Source organism: Dipodomys spectabilis, unplaced genomic scaffold (genome assembly GCF_019054845.1).
Source record: "Dipodomys spectabilis isolate Male_0828 unplaced genomic scaffold, ASM1905484v1 ptg000002l, whole genome shotgun sequence".
NCBI classification, from domain to species: Eukaryota; Metazoa; Chordata; class Mammalia; order Rodentia; family Heteromyidae; genus Dipodomys; species Dipodomys spectabilis.
Window position 1 is genome coordinate 394,289 of NW_024870679.1, and position 21,143 is coordinate 415,431.

At 37.9% G+C, this 21,143-nt stretch overlaps 1 protein-coding gene across 1 annotated transcript; it reads right to left on the bottom strand.

Annotated features, from left to right (window-relative positions):
- Positions 1 to 2,784: 2,784 nt before the first annotated feature.
- Positions 2,785 to 20,352, bottom strand: LOC122110279 (guanylate-binding protein 4-like). Its single transcript, XM_042682792.1, has 11 exons — positions 20,286 to 20,352; positions 15,968 to 16,163; positions 14,999 to 15,126; positions 13,194 to 13,303; positions 12,797 to 12,993; positions 9,297 to 9,542; positions 7,692 to 7,972; positions 5,930 to 6,142; positions 3,900 to 4,002; positions 3,402 to 3,595; positions 2,785 to 3,047 (listed from the first exon to the last, which is right to left on the bottom strand). The coding sequence occupies exons 2-11, from the start codon at positions 16,155 to 16,157 to the stop codon at positions 3,003 to 3,005; spliced, it is 1,707 nt and encodes a 568-aa protein (XP_042538726.1). The 5' UTR covers positions 16,158 to 16,163; positions 20,286 to 20,352; the 3' UTR covers positions 2,785 to 3,002.
- Between the last annotated feature and the right edge of the window lie 791 nt (positions 20,353 to 21,143).

Sequence of the window (21,143 nt, forward strand, 5' to 3'; positions counted from 1 at the left end):
GGTGTTCATAGGTGCAGGTGGGGGGTGGCTCTGCTGATGCTGAAGGGTCTCCTCTGTGGGGGCATGGGGAGTCCTTGCACTGGGAGGAGCGGGTGGAGGTTCCTGCAGCACGTTGGTGTGGACTGCTGGGTGGGGGGATGGTGGCATGCTGGTCTGCAGCAGAGGAAGCTGGAGGTGGCAGGTGGCAGGCAGCCTTGGGTGTGGCTGCCTGGGGCTGCCAGATGCATTTGCAGAGATGACTGTAGCAGTTTGGTGGTGCCTCAGCTGTGAGAGCCTGGGGTCTCTCTATGGTTGTCTCTTATGTCAAGTTCCTTTCTGGCTTTTCAGTGAGTACTTGCCTCAAAAAGTTATCTAGAATAACTAGTGTATTTGTTCTGAATACTATCTAGTCATTAAAAATAAATGATAATCAAGACCAAATACATGGGATGAGGAGATAGCAGGAGAGATAGCAATACATGTGTAGTATCATTTTTATAGTTCCAAGAAAGGATTAGTGATACCATAGTTCAAGGATCACACATGCAGTTCAAGGTTTGAAGTAGGAGAACATAAAGAGGAACAGACTCTGGAAAACACACTTTAGATTTAAAGAAGGTGATAGACTGTGTGAAAAATCCTAGAATCCGAAAATAACATCCAATGGACACAAGTTTAGTTCATCAAAGTCCTCAGCAAAACAGCTGAGAAGGATCAAAATCTCTGAGTTGTATGAAGAAAATGTTTTCTTCTAATTCACTAACTTTATACAAATGGGGTAGGAATTTCAAAACCATTTGTAGTCATCATCCCAGGCTTTATAGAGAATACATATGGAAAGAAAGATCAGGATGCAGACCTGTGCTTCTTCGGTTGTTGTGATAGCCACACTCTTCCTGTTGAACTGACTGGCGCCATTTTCCACAGCATTAATAGTCCATCCTGTAGCGGGATCATTTCAATCCCGCAAATGTTTGCTAATTTTTGTTTTCTGTTCTCATCTTTATTTCTTTTTGACTAAGTAGTAAGTGAGTATCATACTAAACATATACATGGCAGGAGAACCGTACTAATGCCAGACAGACAGGTATATCCAATTGTCTGCCAGAAAACATATGCCTTTGTACATATTTTGGCACAGGGGCAATCTACCACATAATTCTGAAGTGGAGCACAAGCTTCTGCATTTAACCCTTTGATATACAAGTGGACATCACATTACCACTTTCACCAGCAATGAGAAAGTAATTCCTGTACCCCCAAATCTTTGCTAACCCAGGGTCAAATCAGAACCAAAACTGATATTCCTAACAGATCCATAGTGGGCACTGGCATCTCAGAAATTTGTTTTGCACAAGTCATTTGCAATGAAGCTTCAATTCCTTCCTACATATGTGCTCCATTATTTCAAGGTGGATGTTCTTTATAGCACTGATTTTCAAAATTACTATCCTTATTTTATTATCTAGTGACATAACTCCCTAGATTTCTTTTTTGAAGCCTCTCTATAGTGTGGTTATTTATAGACACACACACACACACACACACACACACACACACACACACACACACACACACACACCAATATAGAGAGATTTTAAATTTGTTGTGGCCAAATAAAATTTGAAATTCATTGCATACATGATCCTACAATACCTATACTCCTAGATTTTTTTTACTCCTATGGAAATGTTCAGAGGCTGGTGCCACTATGCTATTTATGGGTTGGACTCTAGAACATGGTTGGAGATTTTGTTCTCTAATTGATCCATCTTTTCATTTTCTATTATTTCCTTGGTTGTTTTGTTCATACTTTTTCTTTTTATTATTATGTTTAAGTAGTTGTGCAAAGGAACAGTTTCTGAACAAAATATATCTTGATCAAACCACCCTCCTTTATGTTATCCTTTTCTCATCCTCCTTTTTTTTTACCCCCTTCTCTTATTCTTTTTAATTTTGTGGTTATACATTACATTCTTGACTGCATTCTCCCTCTCTTCTCCTGTTCATTAATCTACCCCACGTCCCCTTCACCTCACTACTTTTGAGTACACAATTCTTGGTGTTTTATTTTGCTGAACTTTGGTTTTTGCCTCTCGAGGGAATTTTAATATTTGTAATCTAACATATAAATATTAAAATATACTTCCTGAACAATGGTGTTACATATTTCTTTGAATCGCAGTATATTGACATACTGACTTAGGAATCATCTACATTTTGATCCTATCAATCTAAAATTAATATTTTAGTAATAATTTAAAGAGTTTTTCTGATTTTTATTCTACAATACTTCATGTACCTTTTTAGGAACAACTTTTTACTTAAAAATTTTTATTATTGTTAATTTTGATATATTACATAGGCTAGTATTTTCTTTCAGTATGTCTTCTAATCAGCTTATTAGTTATACTAATATGACTGATATTAAGTTCAGGTTTTGTACAGCAGGCCTTGATATATTCAAGTTACTTTTTTTATTTCCATTGAGATATTTAATAGTCTATATATTTTTGTTTCTAATATTTATAAACTCAATTTTTATTGTTGTTATTAAGGAGTTGTACAAATGTGTCACCGTTCCATAGCTCAGGTTATGAATACAAGGATTCTTGGTAATGTTCCCCTTTCCTTCACTTTCCCCCTATTTTTTCCTCTGGTCCTTACCCAAAATTACATTGTTCATTTTTAATATAATATATGTTAAATATAAGGACAGCATTTGCTCATCATCCCTCTATTCCTGTGTCCCCTTGTTGTTTTGACCTTTTTTAAAAAATAGCATATCAACCTGAAAATTAAGAATCAGATAAAAGAATGGCCTTCTTTATTAATTCTTAAAAGAAATCCAGAGTCTATTTCATTGCGTAGGATACCCCTTTCAAAAAGGCGCCAAGATACTTAGCATAAGGATGTTGCACTGTCGTAAGAACCACATCACCCAACCCATCGAATAATTTTCCACTCCATAGCTTGTTTTTTTCAATCTCCTTCTTCAGTTGATGTATTTCTGTACCAATCTCTTAATATTTCCTTTTAAATCCTTCTTTAAACATTTCTTCTTGAATCTACAAAATGAAAAAGTAAACTCTGAAAATAAGACTTACTGAATATCAAGAGTTATCCCTTAACAACCCTAGGACCTTAGGATGTCTCTGTCTCTCTCTGTCTCTCTCTGTCTCTGTCTCTGTCTCTGTCTCTCTCTCTCTCTTTCTCTCTCTCTGTCTCTGTCTCTCTCTCTTTCCACACACTCCACCACAGGGTTCTTTAACACATTTTTCTAATGTTTCCTCCTGATTCATGGGTAGTAAGAACATATGTGGTCCTAGCTCCCTGCGATTCTCTCAGGAAGGTGGGAGGAGCTGGCAAAGGCAGGCTCACAAGTATCCTTGTGATATATCCCAGGCCCCATCCAGACTCACCTTCAGCTTGTGTTCCAGCTTCTCTACCTGATCTCTTATCAGATTCTCTCTTTCCCTTTTCATCTTCTCCCGTAGTTGGGCCATATTTTCGTTGTAGCTTTTCTCTAGGGCCTCCATCTTTTGCTGCTGCTCCTTCTGTTCCTGTCTTAGCACCTCCTGCTCCTTCTCAGCTGCTTCCTTTGCAGCCCGCTCAGCTAATCCACATTGGTTTTAGAGAAGAAAAACAACAAAAATCAAGCATTAAGTCTAACCCACTGGGATCAGAACCCAAATTGTCTCTGAATATTTCCAGCGATCAAACCCAGGCACATGTGAGAATGACATGGAAATGTACTGCCACACTGGCTATGACTAGTCCTGACCTCTTGTTTTTCAGATTTAGCATCTTGTACATTCCAGTGTAGAACAGGAAGCTCCTTTCATAAAGATCTTCATGTCCATCAGTTAAGGTTTTCAGGAACCAACCCTCTCTTCTGAAAGTGTTACCTTGCCCAGTACCTGCTCTGGCCTTCTCTGCATCAGTGAGAGCGTTGTCTGAGTGTAGGATCGATTTTTCTATAGCATCCTGGGACTGCAGGAAGGTCTGGAGAACTTCATTTGCCTAGGAGACCAATAAACAAGTGGAATACGTCAAACAACAAAAGTCTATTCTCTTGTTGCAGAAATTATTTCCTTCTAAATCCTGTAAAATTTCAATTGTCTTCAAGATTCCTCTGTGTATGTTCCTTCTTGAACCATAATAGCAAAGCCAATCTCTCTTGCAGTGCTTAGAAACAGTTTATAGCAGTGTCTGCCCTAGCTCTCCAGCCTTTTTATTCATTCATTGTGGGGCTTGAACTAATGGCCTGGCTCTTGTTCCTGACCTTTGTGCTCAAGACTAGCACTCTACAATTTTGAACTACAATGCCACTTCGGGCTTCTGGTGATTAATGGAGATAACAGTACCACATATTTTCTTAGTGGCTATGAACTGCAATCCTCAGAGCTCAGCATGCTGAGATCATGTGTGTGTGTGTGTGTGTGTGTGTGTGTGTGTGTGTGTATACTTGCAAGGATTATAGGCATGAGACATCAGCAACCAGATCCTAGCCTTTTTTTTTTCTTTTGCTATAGAGAAATTATTGTTATCCCAGGATATCAATGGGATTTACATGTACCTAAATTGTATACTCGCTATCTGGGCACTGGTGGCTCATGTCTACAAATCATAACTAGTCAGATACTGAGATACAGCAGATCCTCATTTAAAACAAGCCCAGGCAGAAAAATCCATGAGTCACTATCTCCAAAATAACCAGCAGAGAGCCAAACTAAAAGCGTCAGTCCAATGACAGTACACTACCTGAGCAAGTAGGAATCCCTAGGTTCAAAACCCAATACCACAAAAATAAACAATATATCCCTACATTCTATTCTTCTACCAAGATACTTGTATTCTTTCATTTAAAATACAAGGAATCCTCTGATAATTCATCTTGACCTTCATTCTATTCTTGGAGAAATCTTTCCTGAGCTAACTCCAGAGTTCTGTATGGCTATCCTATGAACTGCTTAACAGTTTTCCCGAGTACAGGCTCTAGGAATTTACAACTTATTAGCTTCCCTATGCCTCATATATCTCAACTACAAAACTTGGATAACATTAGTAGTAATTTATAGGATATTTCTGAAATTTAAATTATACTTGTCCAACTAGCAGGAAATTACACGTTATTGAGTATTTATGATACAAAATAGGGTGTCGAAATTGAGACGTAGTGATGTATACTTCTAATCATAGCATTGTGGAGGCTGAAGTGAAATGATATGAGTTGGAACAAGCCTTAAGCTACATGAAACACCTTGAGTTAAATCAAGAAAGAAAAAACCCAAAAAGCAGCATAAAATATGATTTTGAACATGTGTGAGCATTATTAACACTAATATTGTTACCATATTAATCCCACCATTATTTTGTACTTGGTGTTCATGCCAGAATGACATACCTTATCTTGTTAAATTCAGTTTACTATTTGTATCTGAGGCAAGACTATCAGTTTCTTGTGAATAGCACAAAGGGTATCTTTAATTTTTAAATCTCATCAACTTAATTAAGAAAGAATTGCACAGCTTGATCTATGAAAAAAATCTATTCTACCTGGAAGTATCTAGTTTAAGAATAATTAATTGTGGATACAGAAGGAAAAAATGCAGATTTTCTTCTCACAAATGATTCTGTGTTCTTTAATAATGAGATTCCCACGCAGATGCCAATGGCTCACCCCTGTAATCCTAGGTACTCAGGAGGCTGAAATCTGAGGATCATGGTTCAAAGCAATCCAGGGAAGGAAAGTCCATGAGACCCTTACCTCCAGACGTCCTCTAGAGAACTAGAAGTGACGTTGTGGCTCAAGCGGTAGAGCACTTGACTTGAGCTAAAAAGTGCAGGGACAGAGACCCAACCCAGAGTTCAAACCCCACAACTGACAATAAATAAATACATAAATGAGATTCTCTGACTAACTGCAATTCATCCCCTTATTCCTCACCTTTACCCCTTTCTTGGGCACTAGCTTGTAGTCCTGTTCAACCTTCTTTTTGCTTTCCAAGTAGAGATTATACCCTCCGGGTATAGAGAAAGTGCCATTGGAAATGTTTTCCATTAAAGACTGGGAAATTTTCTTCAGCTCCTTTTGGCAGTATTTGCCAGATGTATCTTCATTCTGCAGGATGAAATCTTCCTTCTTTCTCCCTATGGTGTTCTGTTAAGATGGCAGAAAGACAGTACAATGAAGGATATGTATTCAAATGTTTTTTTTTCTTTCATGCGATTGTTTCTAACGCATTATAAGATTATTTCTTTGTTGCTTTGTGTGTCCCTCCCCCACAGTATAACCCCTGCTTTCACTGTATTTGATGTCTGTATAATTTGTGGAGAGGAAGGGGGAAAAGAAGTCGTTTAAATAGGGATACAAGGGGACCCATTGTAACAATGAGAAAGACAAGTCATTATGTCGAAAACAAACTTTACAACTTTGGTGGGGGGATGGGGAGGAATGGGGGGGAGGATGTAAAGGGATGGGAAGGGGAAACAAAGGAGGAGGCTACAATGCTTGATAAGAAATGTACTCATTATCTTGCCCATGTAATTGTAACCCTTCTGTACAGTATTTTCACAATAAAAAAAATTAAAATTAAAAAAAGAAAGAAATTCTATGGTGATCTTCATGGAAGAAGTAAGGTGAAGGACTCGGAGCACATGCTGACAGGGGAAGAAGCCATTACCATTTCTGAAAACAGTCTGAGTAATATTGGTAAGTCCCTGAACATTCTAAGCTAGGCTCATTCTCTGTAAAATGATGGGATTCAATAACAGGCCCCAAACAATTCTTTCAACAGCCCAGTGATGAACAACAATAAAGCCATAAAAGAAACTATAGCAAGTGAATGTGGCTAAAAGGAGAGTAAGCTTAGGATGTGTGTTGCAAGGATGAAAAGGAATGCATTAAAAAGGTTGCGATACTTCTGAAGTTTCTCATGTGTTCATGTTTTGGGAACCATTATTTAATTCTTGCCAGTGTGCACATAAGAGTATGAAGTGCTTTAATCCTGAGAGCAACTTGATTGCAGAGTCTGAGGTTGTGACCTCATTTGGGTGCCCTGAGCAGAGCACTTGTTGGCTTATCTCACATCCACACACTAACGATAAACAGAACGTTATGTCATATATATATATATATATGTATATATATATATATATATATATATATATATCAACTGTATGTTATAAGTATATAATTGCATATGACATACAGAACCATAGGTCATATGTATACAATGGTATGGAATAAATATATAAATGCACATTTGCTTTTTTTAATGCTGTTCCTGGGGCTTGAACTCAGGACCTGGGCTCTGTTCCTGAGCTTTTTGCTTGAGGCTAGCACCACTTGAGTCACAGCTCCATTTCTGGACTTTGGCTGTTTAATAGAAGATAAGAGTGTCATGGGCTTTCCTACCCAGATTGGTTTGAACCATGATCTCAGATCTCAAGTCTTTTGAGTAGGTTGGATTACTGTATGAGCCACTGGTGCCTGGGATTTTTACTTGCCAACCATATTGTAATTTATTATGCAACAATAAAAGATAAATGTCTGGCACCCATCAGCCTGTAGGAATCCTCATACTCATAAAATTCCAGGCTCCTAAAAGTACAGATAGGAAATGATCCATAGGATTAAAATGATGAGCATAAGCATTGTCTCAAAAGGGAAGACGTCATGAAAGACAGACCAGAAGCAGACATGGTACCATCAGATCCTTTTGAAACTCCCACTTGTCATCCTTGAATGATAACTCCATGAATACTGCGATGGCTTCTCTCTCACAGGCCACATGCACATCCAACAGCTCCTGGAGGTCCTCAGTGGGGAGCCTCAATTGCTGAGCCATGTGTTGGCTGTAGTGGTCGGCTGCCTTCTGCACAGCTGCTGAGTTCTCAAGCTGGGCCAGGGTAGTCACAGCGTTCTCCAAACATGGCACTGCTCCACTGTTGATAGCACTGACATAAGTCTCCACCAGAGTCCCCAGGCCTGGATGAGCCCAATAATTTAAGGATAAACGTCAAGCTGCACTTCTGTTTTATTCTAAAATTAGCATTCTGAAAAACATTAAGACTTTAAACAACTTTCACACTGTTTTTGGTGATATCATGGCTTGAACTCAGGGCCTTGAGCTTACTAAGCAGGTGCTGTATGAATAAAACCACACCACCAACACTTTTTGGTTTGTTTCCAGTCTTGTGTCTTGAATCAAGGCCTGGGCACTGTCCCTGAGCTTCTTTTGCTCAAGGCTAGCACTCTGCCTCTTGAGCCACAGCGCTACTTCTGCCTTTCTCTGTTTATGTTGTACTAAGAAATCAAACCCAGGGCTTCATGCATGCTAGGCAAGCACTCTACCACTACACCACATTCCTAGCCCCACTTTTGCTTCTGATATTATTTTAAGTATAGCATCCTTTGTATATACTTGTGCTCTCATGAATTGTGAGCCTCCTTTTTATGCTTTCTGCGTATCTGTGTTAACAGGCACAAGCCACCATGCCTACTTACTGATTGAGGTAGCTTCTTGCTAATTTTTTTGCCCCTGATAACCTTAATTTGTTATCTTCCCAATCACTGACTCCTGAGTAGCTGATATGAAATTCCTTTATCCTATTTGACAAGGTCTACTTCTTCTGGCACCACTGCTTTTTCCTATTCATTTTTTTCTTTCAGGTTCTTAATTCACACATTATAATTTAAATCACTAATAACCACCAATATGATCAATGTATTCTGTCTAGAGAATTCCATATAAAGTTTAAAAAAGAGCAGATTACTCAGGCAAAATGAATGAAGTTTACAAATGAAATAAATTGTCTAACTTTTAGAACCCAGGTCTAAATATGAATGAAAATCTGCATGTTAATTTAAGAAGAACATCATGACAGAACTTAACATTATGTGTGCATGTTGTCCACATCCTGAAGACACTTCTGTAGCTAGACTTTAACTGAATTTTGATTTTAAACTCCTAATGAACCTTTAGGAATTTGGCATCTTATATGCTTCATAACTAGTTTAAATTCACAAAATATTTTTCTATCCATACGGAACACTTTCCCAAGTGACTTAATCTAAAACACAGGAATTAATCTTTAGCATCAGTCGGCTCTTATATGATCAGTGAAATAGTTTCTAAGGTATATTCTATCTCAATAAAGCTCCATGTAGACAGACAATAAATAGGAAAGATGAAATTATATGAAGCATGAACTACTATTTTTCTACACCCTTAACAAATGCAAAATTGTAATCAAAGCATTACTTAAGGGAATTAAGAAGAGAGATAAATCCAGGAGCAAAGAAGACTCACGTTTCCCAGTGACAATAATTCCCTCTCTCAAGTTCTTGGGTTTTGCATTGGCAAAGATGTAGGAGCAAAAGTTTTTAGATTGCACTTGGAAATTGCAATCCAGCTGGTCTTCTGGCAAATCTTCAATATGAATTAAGAGTTCTTTTTCTTTTGTAGGGCGATCAAAGACAAAACATTTGCGTTTTGGAAAGAAATGCCTAATACACTCCCTAGGCAAGTTGGCATTTCGAATTTTTGGATTCATGCCTATAAAAAATAAAAGGAATACAGTGAAAGCAGGGGCTATACCATGGGGGAGGGACATACAAAGCAACAAAGAAATCATCTTATAAATATGTTAGAAACAATCACAAGAAAGAAAACAAATTTTAATCCTTATCTTGGTGTTCATTTCACCTAACATCAACTTGCCTAAGAGTTTCTGCTTGCCTCAGACATATACTAGTTATTAGGGGGGAATGTAGCGGTGGAGGGGAGAGGAGAAGGGATGGAAAGGGAAAACAAAGGAGGAGGCAACAATGCTTGATAAGAAATGTACTCATTTCCTTGCTCATGTAATTGTAACCCTTCTGTACGGCATTTTCACGACAAAAATAAAATAAAATGAAAGGAAAAAAGAGATAATGGATATAACAACTGTCGGTGAAAAATGCAGTTATATATGAATAATACAGAATAGCGAGCCCTAATTGTAACAGTTATAAATGAAAGTTGATCTCTAAGTAAAATTAAGATACTTGTCTATAGACAACACACAAATTCAATAACACATTTTCAACATTTACAATAACAAAAAGTAAAAAGGAAAAATTGATCATTGGAAGGACAGTCTTCAGGCAAGGGGCTGAGTATTTTCATTGCCAGAGATTTTTACATCACTGTCTTAAAATCTCCTTAAAATGATACTTCATTGCAAACCAACCTTGTGCACAGAGGCAAAAGGCAACAAATAATTGAGATTAGGCATCTATCTGTCCACAAAAGGAGGAAATTGATTAGTATCCCTAGTTCTGGCAAAACTCTCCTGAGTTAAGAATTTAACTAGTGAGTAGTGAAGCAAAATGGTTAGAAGCAGTTTCCTGATTCTATTGTATCTTTGTCAGAAATGAAATCTAAGATATAAAATAAAATTATATCAGCAAAGGGTAAGATGCTACTGGAAAAATGCTAGAAAGAAGATACATAATATTCAAGTCAGAACAGAAAAGCTGTTAGAAATATACATATATACATATGTATACACACTCACAAGTTTAAGTACATACCACAAGTTGCTTAAAGACTACTTTCACTGAAAATTTTGAAGAGCAAAATTAACTTAGATGTATTATGGATATCTCTTCATTCTCTAAATTACTCTATTAGGCTTTACAGAGACAATGTGAACAAGTAGAGCATTGATCGATAAGCATTTTGTTTTTTTCCCATCCCCTCCTCAAATTAGAGAAGTGTACATACAAGATACAGAGCATGGACATCAAATACAGTGAGAACAGGTGTTATACTGTGGGGCAGAAACATGCAATAACAAAAACAAAAATCACATGGTACATTATAAATATGTTAGAAACAATAGCAAGAAAATAAGAAATTCTTTGTACAAGACACTATGTTGAAAAACAAACTCTATCATTTAGATGTGGTGGGGGAGTGGGGAGGTAGAAGAGTGTAGTTGTGGTGGTGGGAGGGAAGGGATGGTAGGGGAAAAACAAAGGAAGAGGCAACAATGCTTGATAGGAAATATACTTATTACCTTACTCATGTAACTATAACCACTCTATAATGTATTTGTACAATAAAAATGGTATAAAAGTAAAAAAGAATTGATCAATAAATGTTGAAAGCTGAATTAAATAATATCTAAAAATATTTCAAGTGCCCTAAACACTCCACTTTGATAATATGTACATTTAAAAACTGTGAAATATAATTCATTAAGTATAAGGGTGACAAATGAAGAAAGTGATATTATAGGGAACATAACTAATAGGTTGACAGCCTTATTCAAAAGAAATATCGGGGCTTTGTCTTAAGTATTCACTGTACAATATTCTTCCATTGAGGAACATCAATGAGCCAGATACTGGTAAAATATAATGTGGAAAATAATTATGATTTAAAAATTGACCCATTTTATTACATGTAATTCTATACTAACCAAATTTAAATTTTTTCACATGAAGCACTTACTTTAAAATCTTAATAGGTTAGGGAAATGAACCCCAAGATAAGTATTCAAATGTTCTTTTTTCTTTCATGCAATTGTTTCTAACATACTTATAAGATGATTTTTGCTTTGTATTTCCCTCCCCCACTGTATAATCCCTACTTTCACTGTATTTAATGTTGTATAATTTGTGGAGGAGAAGGGAAAAAACAAATAGTCTAACTAGGGTTACAGGTGGACCCACTGCAACAATGAGATGTACAGTACAAGTCATTATGTCAAAAAACGAACTTTACAACTTTGGTGGGGGAGGGCAGGGGGGGAAGGATCGGGTGGGGGAAGGTGAGGGGAGTATGGAAAGGAATGGGAAGGGGAAACAAAAAGGAGGCAACAATGCTTGATAAGAAATGTTCTCGTTATCTTGCCCATGTAATTGTAACTCCTCTGTACGGTATTTTCACAATAAAAAATAATTAAATGAACTTAATAGGAAGTACAGCTGTGGCTTAAGTGATAGAGCACTCCACTTGAGCTGAAGAGCTCAGGGACAGTGTCCAGGCCCACAGTTCAAGCCCCATGACCAACAAAAAACAAACAAACAAAAAACTAAAACTTAATAAATGGATCTTTCAACATTACAAGATGGATTATAATAGGGATGATTTTTCATGGTGTTAATGGGCCTTAAATAATTAGATCCAATCTTTGTACCCATTAGTGATTTTATATTCCACTTGAAGACTTTCAAATGATAACGCTAGAACAAGCATAGAAGTCTCTGTGGATTTATTAATTGTTCAGATGAAAAACCAAAACATTTTCTAAAAAATATTTCATGAATATTTTATTTGTATATACTTCTGTTGATGAACTATTTCAGTAGAACATGTTATTTTAAATGTTCAGGTACAACATCTTGAAAGAATTGTTGGTTTTTATTTTGAAACTTCAAGTTTTATGAAATATCTATGAGAACTGATAGAATTCTGTAAAACATTGGCTTACATGTGTTTCATAAAATGGTCTATTGAAGTATATTTAAATTTTTTAGATATGAGAATTGTTGTCATAAATGATTCTAGAGGACTATAATGTGGAAATAGACATTACATTTTTTAAAATGTAATTATAATAGAATAAAAAATGTAATTTATTAAATAGAGTGATATTTTTTTAAAAAGGCAACTGATCAGTCACCTTTCAATAATTAGTGTATCATATTGTAGCACAATTCAATCTCAAATAAGCATACACATCCAATGCTGATTGAAAGGGCATAGTATATAACATAACCCTACTGAATCCTTCCCCTTCCCAGGCCTCCCTCTGGTACCTGGAATAAGCTTTAAGGCATTCTCTAGATATTCATCCTCTGTGATGGGCTGGTCATCTAACTTCAGCTCCAGAATGAAATCCCGAACAACCCAAACAAAGTCTGGAAAGAAACTCACAAATTCGTCAGAGTCATCCATTTCATCAGACTTCTTAGTGGACTTTGCCCTGATTAGCTCTGTTAGTTCAGTTACATAGCTGGGATCTTAGCTAAGGAATGAAAAGCACCATACATCATAAACAAGTTTCAGATCTCACCTACAAACCCATTGATAACATTCCATTTAGTGTAATGTACCCTTTCTCAACCAGGAAAACTGAGTCACTCAAAGAAACAGAGTGAGTTGCCATTTTCTTAAACTCAATACAGCATGACTATTCTTTTCCAGGAAGGATACTGCAGCTGATCCAGGGCTTGCTGGTTGATGGTTCCCATGCTGTTGTAGACAAAGGCGCTGCTAAGTAGAATGGACAAGGCAAAGATCCATGAGTCATTCTTAGGATCACCCTAGAAAGCAAGGGACAGAGAAGTCTACTTCTTTCATTTTTTCATTTATTGTTCATTCAGGACTTCAGTTCTAATAGAGAATATGAAGATCAAAGTTTATGAAAATATCCTTAGTTTATACTTGCTTTTCATTAACAGTGACCTTCCTCAGACCTGGGTTTCTTAGAGTGAATGATATTGTCAATGTGCATGAAATATTTTCGACAGCAACTATATATAGGAGACCACAATATTAAAAAAAAGATCATATATATATATTGTATATAAACAAATGCAACATATATATGCATCTATATGCATATATGTATCCAAGATGATGATATCCGCCAATAATACACTAAAATTTTATTGTGTGAGAGAAAATTGACCATTTTAGTAAATAGGAAAAATGCTTTGCAGCTTCACACATGTGAATGTCTCACTGGAATAATTGCTCTTGTTTCAATGTGCTTCATTTATTTTAAAAGCTGATAGAATGTGTAAGTAGAGATTAAAAGATCACACACATTGTAAAACCAACAGTGGACAAATGAGGAACATTATAAAGTATAAGTCATACATATGAATCACATAGTCATATCATTTGGCTGAAGCAGCGAGCATGTGTAAAGGGCTGAAATATAAAACAGAAGCAAGATTAAGGATGAGATGGACCATGAAGTATAGAAAAATACAATTATGTACTACTCAACTCCCACCAAATTACAGAGGAAATGACTAATTCTAGACAAAAGCAATTTATACTATGGTATTAGATTCAAAGTCCTCTTGGCCTCATAAGTGATTGCTGAGATGTCCTTACCTCTAGGAAATAGTCTCTGACCCATATACCTAAATTGTATGGCCACTTCTAGACATCTATAGCACTTGTACTGGTTATACAAAATGTGAATTGGCTCCTGAACTAGGTCCTTACCTTTTACTGATGGATCTATAGAATATAGGATAAGGACTTAGAATTGATATCCTGAGTGAATATTTACTACCTTGTATAATACTCTCAGCTGCAGAGAAAATTTCACCATAACATGACAACAAACTGAAAGAACTCTCAATATCCAAAGATGGAACAAAGCAAAAAACAAGGTATAAGGGACCAGAGTCTAGCTCAGTGGTAAGCATATAACTAGTATGTATGCATGGCTCTTCTCTGTTCATTCCCCAATACCTTCCAGAAAAGCATAAATCAAAGAATAAATAGACTTTCTTTTATGCTGATATGAATGATTGAGTAAATGAGCAGCTGACAGAGTAGAGGAAAATTCTTCCTTACAGAAGATCTCCGATAGCACATGTACATGCTTCCTATGTCTGAGGTAGAATTTAATGTCACTACCATCTCACATTAAGATGTCTATACTAGATTAAGGTTGTAGCACATTGGTAGAACACTGTCTAGGATGTACAAAAGCCTGATTTTGATGCCCACGATTAATAAAAGAACAAAGAATGGGTAGGCCTAGTGACCCACTTCCAAAATCAAAGTCAGAAAAAGGAGGAAAGTTTTTTTAAAAGAATAATAAGTCATCAAAATATTAGAGTTTATCAGAGTAATGCAAAGAGACAATGTTGCCTTAATTCATAACTGGATTTGTAGTTGTAGGAATTGAATTAAGCAATGGAAATTTAATTAAAGTGATATATGGTAAGTTAAGAAATACAACTAAAGGAGAATTCTCCATGATTTTGATTTACCTTCTCCACATCACCCAGACCCTCAGTGTCCAGAAGGACCAGGGTGAAATTTGGCTTCATTGGGTGAGTCACACACCACATCCAGATGCCTTTTGTTTGAGACCTCACTGTACAGCCCAGATGGAAACCTGCAACCAAAGAGAAAAATATTAATATAGGTGTGTTTTAAGTTCTGAGAATATCATACTGTGAGAGTCTGTCCTTCAAAATAATGAGCTAGAAGAGAAGATATAAAATATAATAAAGACAGCCTCCATTGGCAAAGGATTGATAGAACTAGCGACAGATTTTCTGGAAACTAAGAAGGAGCAAATAAAATGACCTTATTTAAGGAAACCACCCACACTGATCAAGATGCACTGCAATCATGAACTACTCTGTTGAATGCTAACATCTTTGTGCAATGACTTGCAGATAATAAAAATAAAAAAAAAAAATAAAGATATCACAAAAATCACCCTGCATTTAAAAAAACAAGAAATACAGTATGGGAAACAGTTTTTCTACATTATTTATATAAGCCTTATAAAATTAATAAAAATTATAAAGCCTCATTTTTTAGAAAATTCAATTCTTACTGCATTCCTTATATCTCACAACCTTCCTTTATTTCACTTTTATAAACAAAGCATACTGGGTGACATTTGCATTGATTCTACAGTCTTAATGAAATTATGTCAGTGGGAGGAAGGAAATAATCAAAGGAACTGAGTAGGTAAGATTGGATTGCACCAGAATACTATTCTTGTAGGTCACTAAACAGAATAAGGAAAATTCCTGTTTTTTACTGGAGTAGGGTGAGATCTTATGAATATGGATTTAAAATGATAAGCTTTCATGTCAATCTTAATAAACATTGCAAGTTTTTCCCTTAGCAGGAGTCAGATTCTTCTTGCTGGTACAACAAGCATGATTACCTTGCATTATCAATGATCCCAGCAAATGCCTCCTGTCCTAGAAAACCCTCACCTTGGTTGTGTCCTGCCAGGCGGTTCATCAGGTAGGATTTTCCTGTACGATACATTCCTACAATGGCCACCACCACCACAGGCTGTGTAATCGCTTCAAGAACCTTGACTGCTTTGGGGTTCACCATCAGCTGCTCTTTCTGATTTTCCACTAGACAAATGGGGGCTATCACCGTGGATTTTGATGCCATGTTAACCTGCACCCCCCCAAAAAAAAAGAAGTCGAAGAAAGAATAAAAGATTAATAGAATACAGATCTAGTGGCAATCCCAGGAGCAAGTACAATCTCATTTGTAGAATGTGTGTTAAACTCTTTTTACATAATTAATTTATTTTTAATACATTTTTATTATCTTTCAATTGCTATACAGAGGGGTTTCAATTCAACATGTCAGTTGTGAGGACAATGCATCTTGATCAACATCACTCTTCCTTCATTCTTCTCCATGTCTCCCAACCCCACTCATCCCCTCAATTTTGAACATAACAACTCCTGGCCAAAATAGCTCATTGTCATAGGTACCATCCTATCAGTAAGGGAAAGGCTAGGCTAACTCTTTTTCAAGGACATTTCTTAGATGATTCATCATTGCATAATAACTCTGCTCACACTCTGTTTGATAAAATTGAATCTCCAATCACAAAGAAGGCTAAAAACATTTAGTCTTTCTAGTAGCCTGTTAATTATCTAGACAAATGCAAGTGTTTTATTACAGTGGAGAAAAGAACAGAAATTGGAAATGAAAGGTGTTGGGTGGGGGGGGGCGGGGGGAGGATGGGAAGGGATGGAAGGAGAACCAAAGAAGGAGGCTACAATGCTTGATAAGAACTGTACTGATTATCTTGCCCATGTAATTGTAGCCCCTCTGTACAGTATTTTCACAAAAAAAAAAAAAAGGAAAAACAAACTTCACAACTTTGGCCAGGGGGGTTGCGGGGGAGGGGGAGGTGGGATGGGGTGATGGGAAGGGCTGGGAACAGGAAACAAAGGAGGAGGCAACAATGCTTGATAAGAAATGTACTCATTACCTTGCCCATGTAATTGTATCCCATCTGTACAGTATTTTCACAATAAAAAAGAATATAACATGAGTCAAAATAATTCTAATAAAATGATGACCATTCCAATAAAATGATGCAAATTTGAGTACCAGTATTTCAGACAGTAAAGAATTTTATACAGTGTATCACACACATTACTCCCTCTTATCATTTGAAATTCTACAGTTGATTGTGAAGGATTTAAATACTACATAGTATTTGTGGGATATGTCAAATCATGCATATTATATAAACTTCAGTACATACCAGGGCGAGAAGAGTGAAATTCTAAATGAGTAAGGTACTGGCTTTGGGTAGAATCAGTTCTATGGCTCCCAGCCAAGAGTCAGTTTGAATATGAAGGAGACAAGGATCCATGGGAATAAGGAAAGAGGCTTCCTGTGAGGAGGAAGAGTAGGCAGGAGAGAAGCAGTGGAAAAATGCTGCAAGCAGGACCCATGGAGGATGAATGGGGAAGCAGGAATCCAGAGCCAACGGAGATGTCACAGCAAAGATTCAGAAGACAGTCTTCCAGGGGTCAAACCCCAGGGTTCCCATCATTTACTCACTATCAGACCTGGAAAGAGAACCTGCCTCTGTACACCTTCATTATCTTGTCAACAGTATAAATAAAACTAGTCCTGCCTGATTCACTACGGTACAGGTTAATGAAATCAATATTTTTAAAAAAAAATTGCAGTAGGATTGTCCTGTTCCCTCCAGTGAACAAATGAGACAGTGAGTTATTAAGTGTCACTGTGTCCTGAAAATTATAAACTACCAAGGAAACTAGGCTAAAGAAGAACATTTCTGTCAGAAAAAAAAAAAAAACAAAAACCTGCCTTCCAACTGGCTTCTTCATAGAGTTACTCTGTAAAACTTCCTTTCTTCTGTAGCTGTTAGAGAACACAAAAAAATGGGGCCAACCGTGACCTTTCAACTACTGTGCTAGACACAGGAGAAACTCAAGATTGCTTTTCTTCAGATTTGACTTTTAAGAAAGCACTGGGAAGCTGAGCACTGGTGGCTGGCTAATGCCTATCATTCTAGCTACTCAGGAGGCTGACATCTGATGATCATGGTTCTAAGCCAGCTAGGGCAGGAAAGTCTGTGAGACTCTTACCTCCAATTAACCCCCTGAAAACTGGAAGTGGTTCTGTGGCTCAAACTGGTAGAGCATTAGCCTTGAGTGAAAGAGCTCAAGACAGGCCCTGAGTTCAATCCCCATAACAAACAAACAAACAAACAAAAAGCACTGGTAAAAGAATGATAAAATTGTAAATATTCATTTCTTTCCTGGTCTTCGCTTTTTTTCTCTTTCTTTATTCTTTCTCTTTCTTCCTTCCTTCCTTCCTTCCATTTTCTTTTCTTTTCTTTTTTTTTGTCAGCCATGGGGCTTGAACTCTGGGCCTGAGCGCTGTCCTACAGCTCTTCAGCTCAAGGCTAGTGCTCTACCACTTGACATACAGCTCCACTTCTGGTTTTCTGGTGGTTTACTGGAGATAAGTTTTCGGGACTTTCCTGTCCAGAGGGCTTTGAACCATGATTCTCAGATCTCATCTCCTCCTCTCCTTTCTTTCTTTCATTTTCTTTCTTTCTTCTCTCCTTCCCTTCCTATCCTTTTTCTATCTTCTCTCCTCTTATTTTTCTTCCCATGTTCCTCCTCTTCCTCTATCTTTTCCCAATAATTCCCCTGACTTCCTCTCTCTCCCTCGTCCCTTTTCATCATTCTCTCTCTGCCACTTCCCTTTTCTCCCTATCTCTGCCTGTCCTTCCCCTTCTCACCTCCTCTACTCTTTCTCCCCCTCTCTTCTCTCTTTCTCTCCTTCTTTCTCCTTCTCCCCCATATCCGATTGCAGTGCAGGACTAAGATGGTGAGCATAGACGCTTTCAAATCCAAATTAAACAGGAGAAGAAGGTCATATACTGGATTAGTGGTTTCCAATAGCTATTGCCTGAATTAGACCAAGATACAATTAAAACTATCCCAAACTGGTTTTCTCTAAATAACACAAGCACACTGGGGTCCTTCTTGGAACACTTACACATTTAAAAAAAATATCTTTAAGAAGTTGGACAGGGCTGCAAAGGTGGCTCAGTGGTACAGCGCTTGCCTTGCATGCATGAGGCCCGGAGTTCGATTCCTCAGCACCACATAAGCAAAAAGAAAAAAGCCAGAAGTGGTGCTGTGGCTCAAGAGGTAGAGTGCTAGCCTTGACTGCAGAGCTGAGGGATAGCGCCCAGGCCCAGAGTTCAGGCCCCACAACCGAACCCCCACTCCCAAAAAAAAGATGGTTCATAAGGAGATTCAATTTCACATGTCAATTTGTGAGTACAATCATCTTGATCAAAGACACCCCTTTCATGCTTCTCCTCAACCCGCCCATCTCCTTAGTTTACATGGTTTCATTTTCACATATAAATATCGAATATTATGACTGCATTTGCCCAGCCTCCTCTCTCCGTCCACCCCGCGCCCACCATCTTGACCTCATGTTCACATGTTCAGCTTCAACACAGTAAATTGTTTGTGGGAGTTAAACAGTTCAGAAGAGATCCCAGGCTGAGACCTTACTGTTCTTTGTAACATTTAACCTTTGTTTGTAACATTCAAGAATTGTTGAAATAAAGAAATGAGAAAAGAACGTAGACCAAGCGGCTCAGCTGCCAGGAATCCGTGAACTAGTGCACATGGACAGCATGAAGATGGGCAAGCCGTGCACTGGGGTTTCAAATGGACTAGTGAAGACTACTTTTGCTCTCAGCTTTTCCAATTCCAGGAGACTACCCTCGGGGAAACATCTGAGAACTGAGGGTAATGGTGAAGTTGGGGCAAGAGAGAGCTGGAAGGAGCAACCCTCTGCAGTGACTCTGCTGGGGTTTGGGGCTAGGGTTTGGTCCCTAAGTGCCAGGAGGGAACTAAGGTTCCTTGAGGCAGAGGAGGGTAGGTGTCCCATGCAGGGCTCTCTGCTGCAGTCCCTGCTGGACACCTGAGGAAGACCAGCTCTTCCTGTGTATGCTTTGGTAAGGTTCACCACCCCATGGCTGCCTGGGGACTGAAAGAGCCTTAGAAGCTGAATTTCCAGAAGCACTCTGGAGGGTCACACACCATGGAGCTTCCCATGTCCTCCCACTCCACTGCTGCCTTAACCTCTGACCTCTCCCCAAGCCCCCTCCCGCCCCATCCCCAGCTAGCAAAATTATTATGGACCTAGCTCCCTGTTGCTGATCTTCAAGGAAATACCACACCAAAGACCATGTTACTCCATAGAACTCACCTCTGTGTGGGCTCTGTAGCCAGGAGACAAGTTCTCAGCAGCCTTGGCTCTGAGTTCTTCTGTCTGGCTTGTCAGGAAAGCACTGCTCTTAGAAGCTGAGCATCAAATCGCATAAGGCAGCCTGCCAAGTAAGTGTTGTGCAAGAGGAACAGTAAAAATCAAACTGTATTCATGTGTTGCTGAGGTAATCAGAGAGCTTTAGCACAGTTCTTAGTTAGTCAGAGGATCAACTTTGTGAGCAAAGGGAGGAAAGTTCCAGTGTTCTGCAATAGCTTTTCAAACTGAAAACCAAACAAACAATGAAAACACAACAGAATAGTCAAAGATCACTGGTATTTATTCAGAAATAACAGGCTATCATAATAGAAATATGCCTGCTATGTAAAGCACAAGAGTCATAAAAGAACTCCAGGGACAATGAGATTTGGTTTTAAGCCAACAAACAAAAAGCTTTCTTTTACCCACATAAAATGGCATAAAATTTGCTGTATAATTTGAGTAACATGTAATGTTTGTTTCTGGTTTAGACTCCAATTGAAATTGAAAGGCTATTATGGTATACACTAGAAAGTAGCATTCATTACTAAGATCATCTACCAAGCTGAATAATGCTCTTTGAGGCTTCCACTAATTCCTACCAAATGGGAACATGGTCATGTGCATGACAACATGTAGAGAATAACCCTAGAGAGAATATTTATTGAAATTCTCTATGCTAAAAATATTCCAGTGTTCTGAAAACATTACAGGATGGAATAGGAGAAACCCTGGGTCTCCTTGGCTCAGGCCGAAATTTTCTGAATAGAGACCCGGAAACACAACAAATCAAAGAAAGGTTGGACAAATGGGATTGTATAA

What these genes read in the sequence shown, in the direction of transcription:
- LOC122110279 (XM_042682792.1), bottom strand. Translation starts at nt 16,157, where the DNA reads ATGGCATCAAAATCCACGGTGATAGCCCCCATTTGTCTAGTGGAAAAT. An exon ending in CCTGGCAGGACACAACCAAG is followed by an intron (nt 15,127 to 15,967) that starts GTGAGGGTTTTC and finishes CTTTGGTTGCAG; the next exon opens with GTTTCCATCTGGGCTGTACA. An exon ending in GTCTGGGTGATGTGGAGAAG is followed by an intron (nt 13,304 to 14,998) that starts GTAAATCAAAAT and finishes CTTGCTTTCTAG; the next exon opens with GGTGATCCTAAGAATGACTC.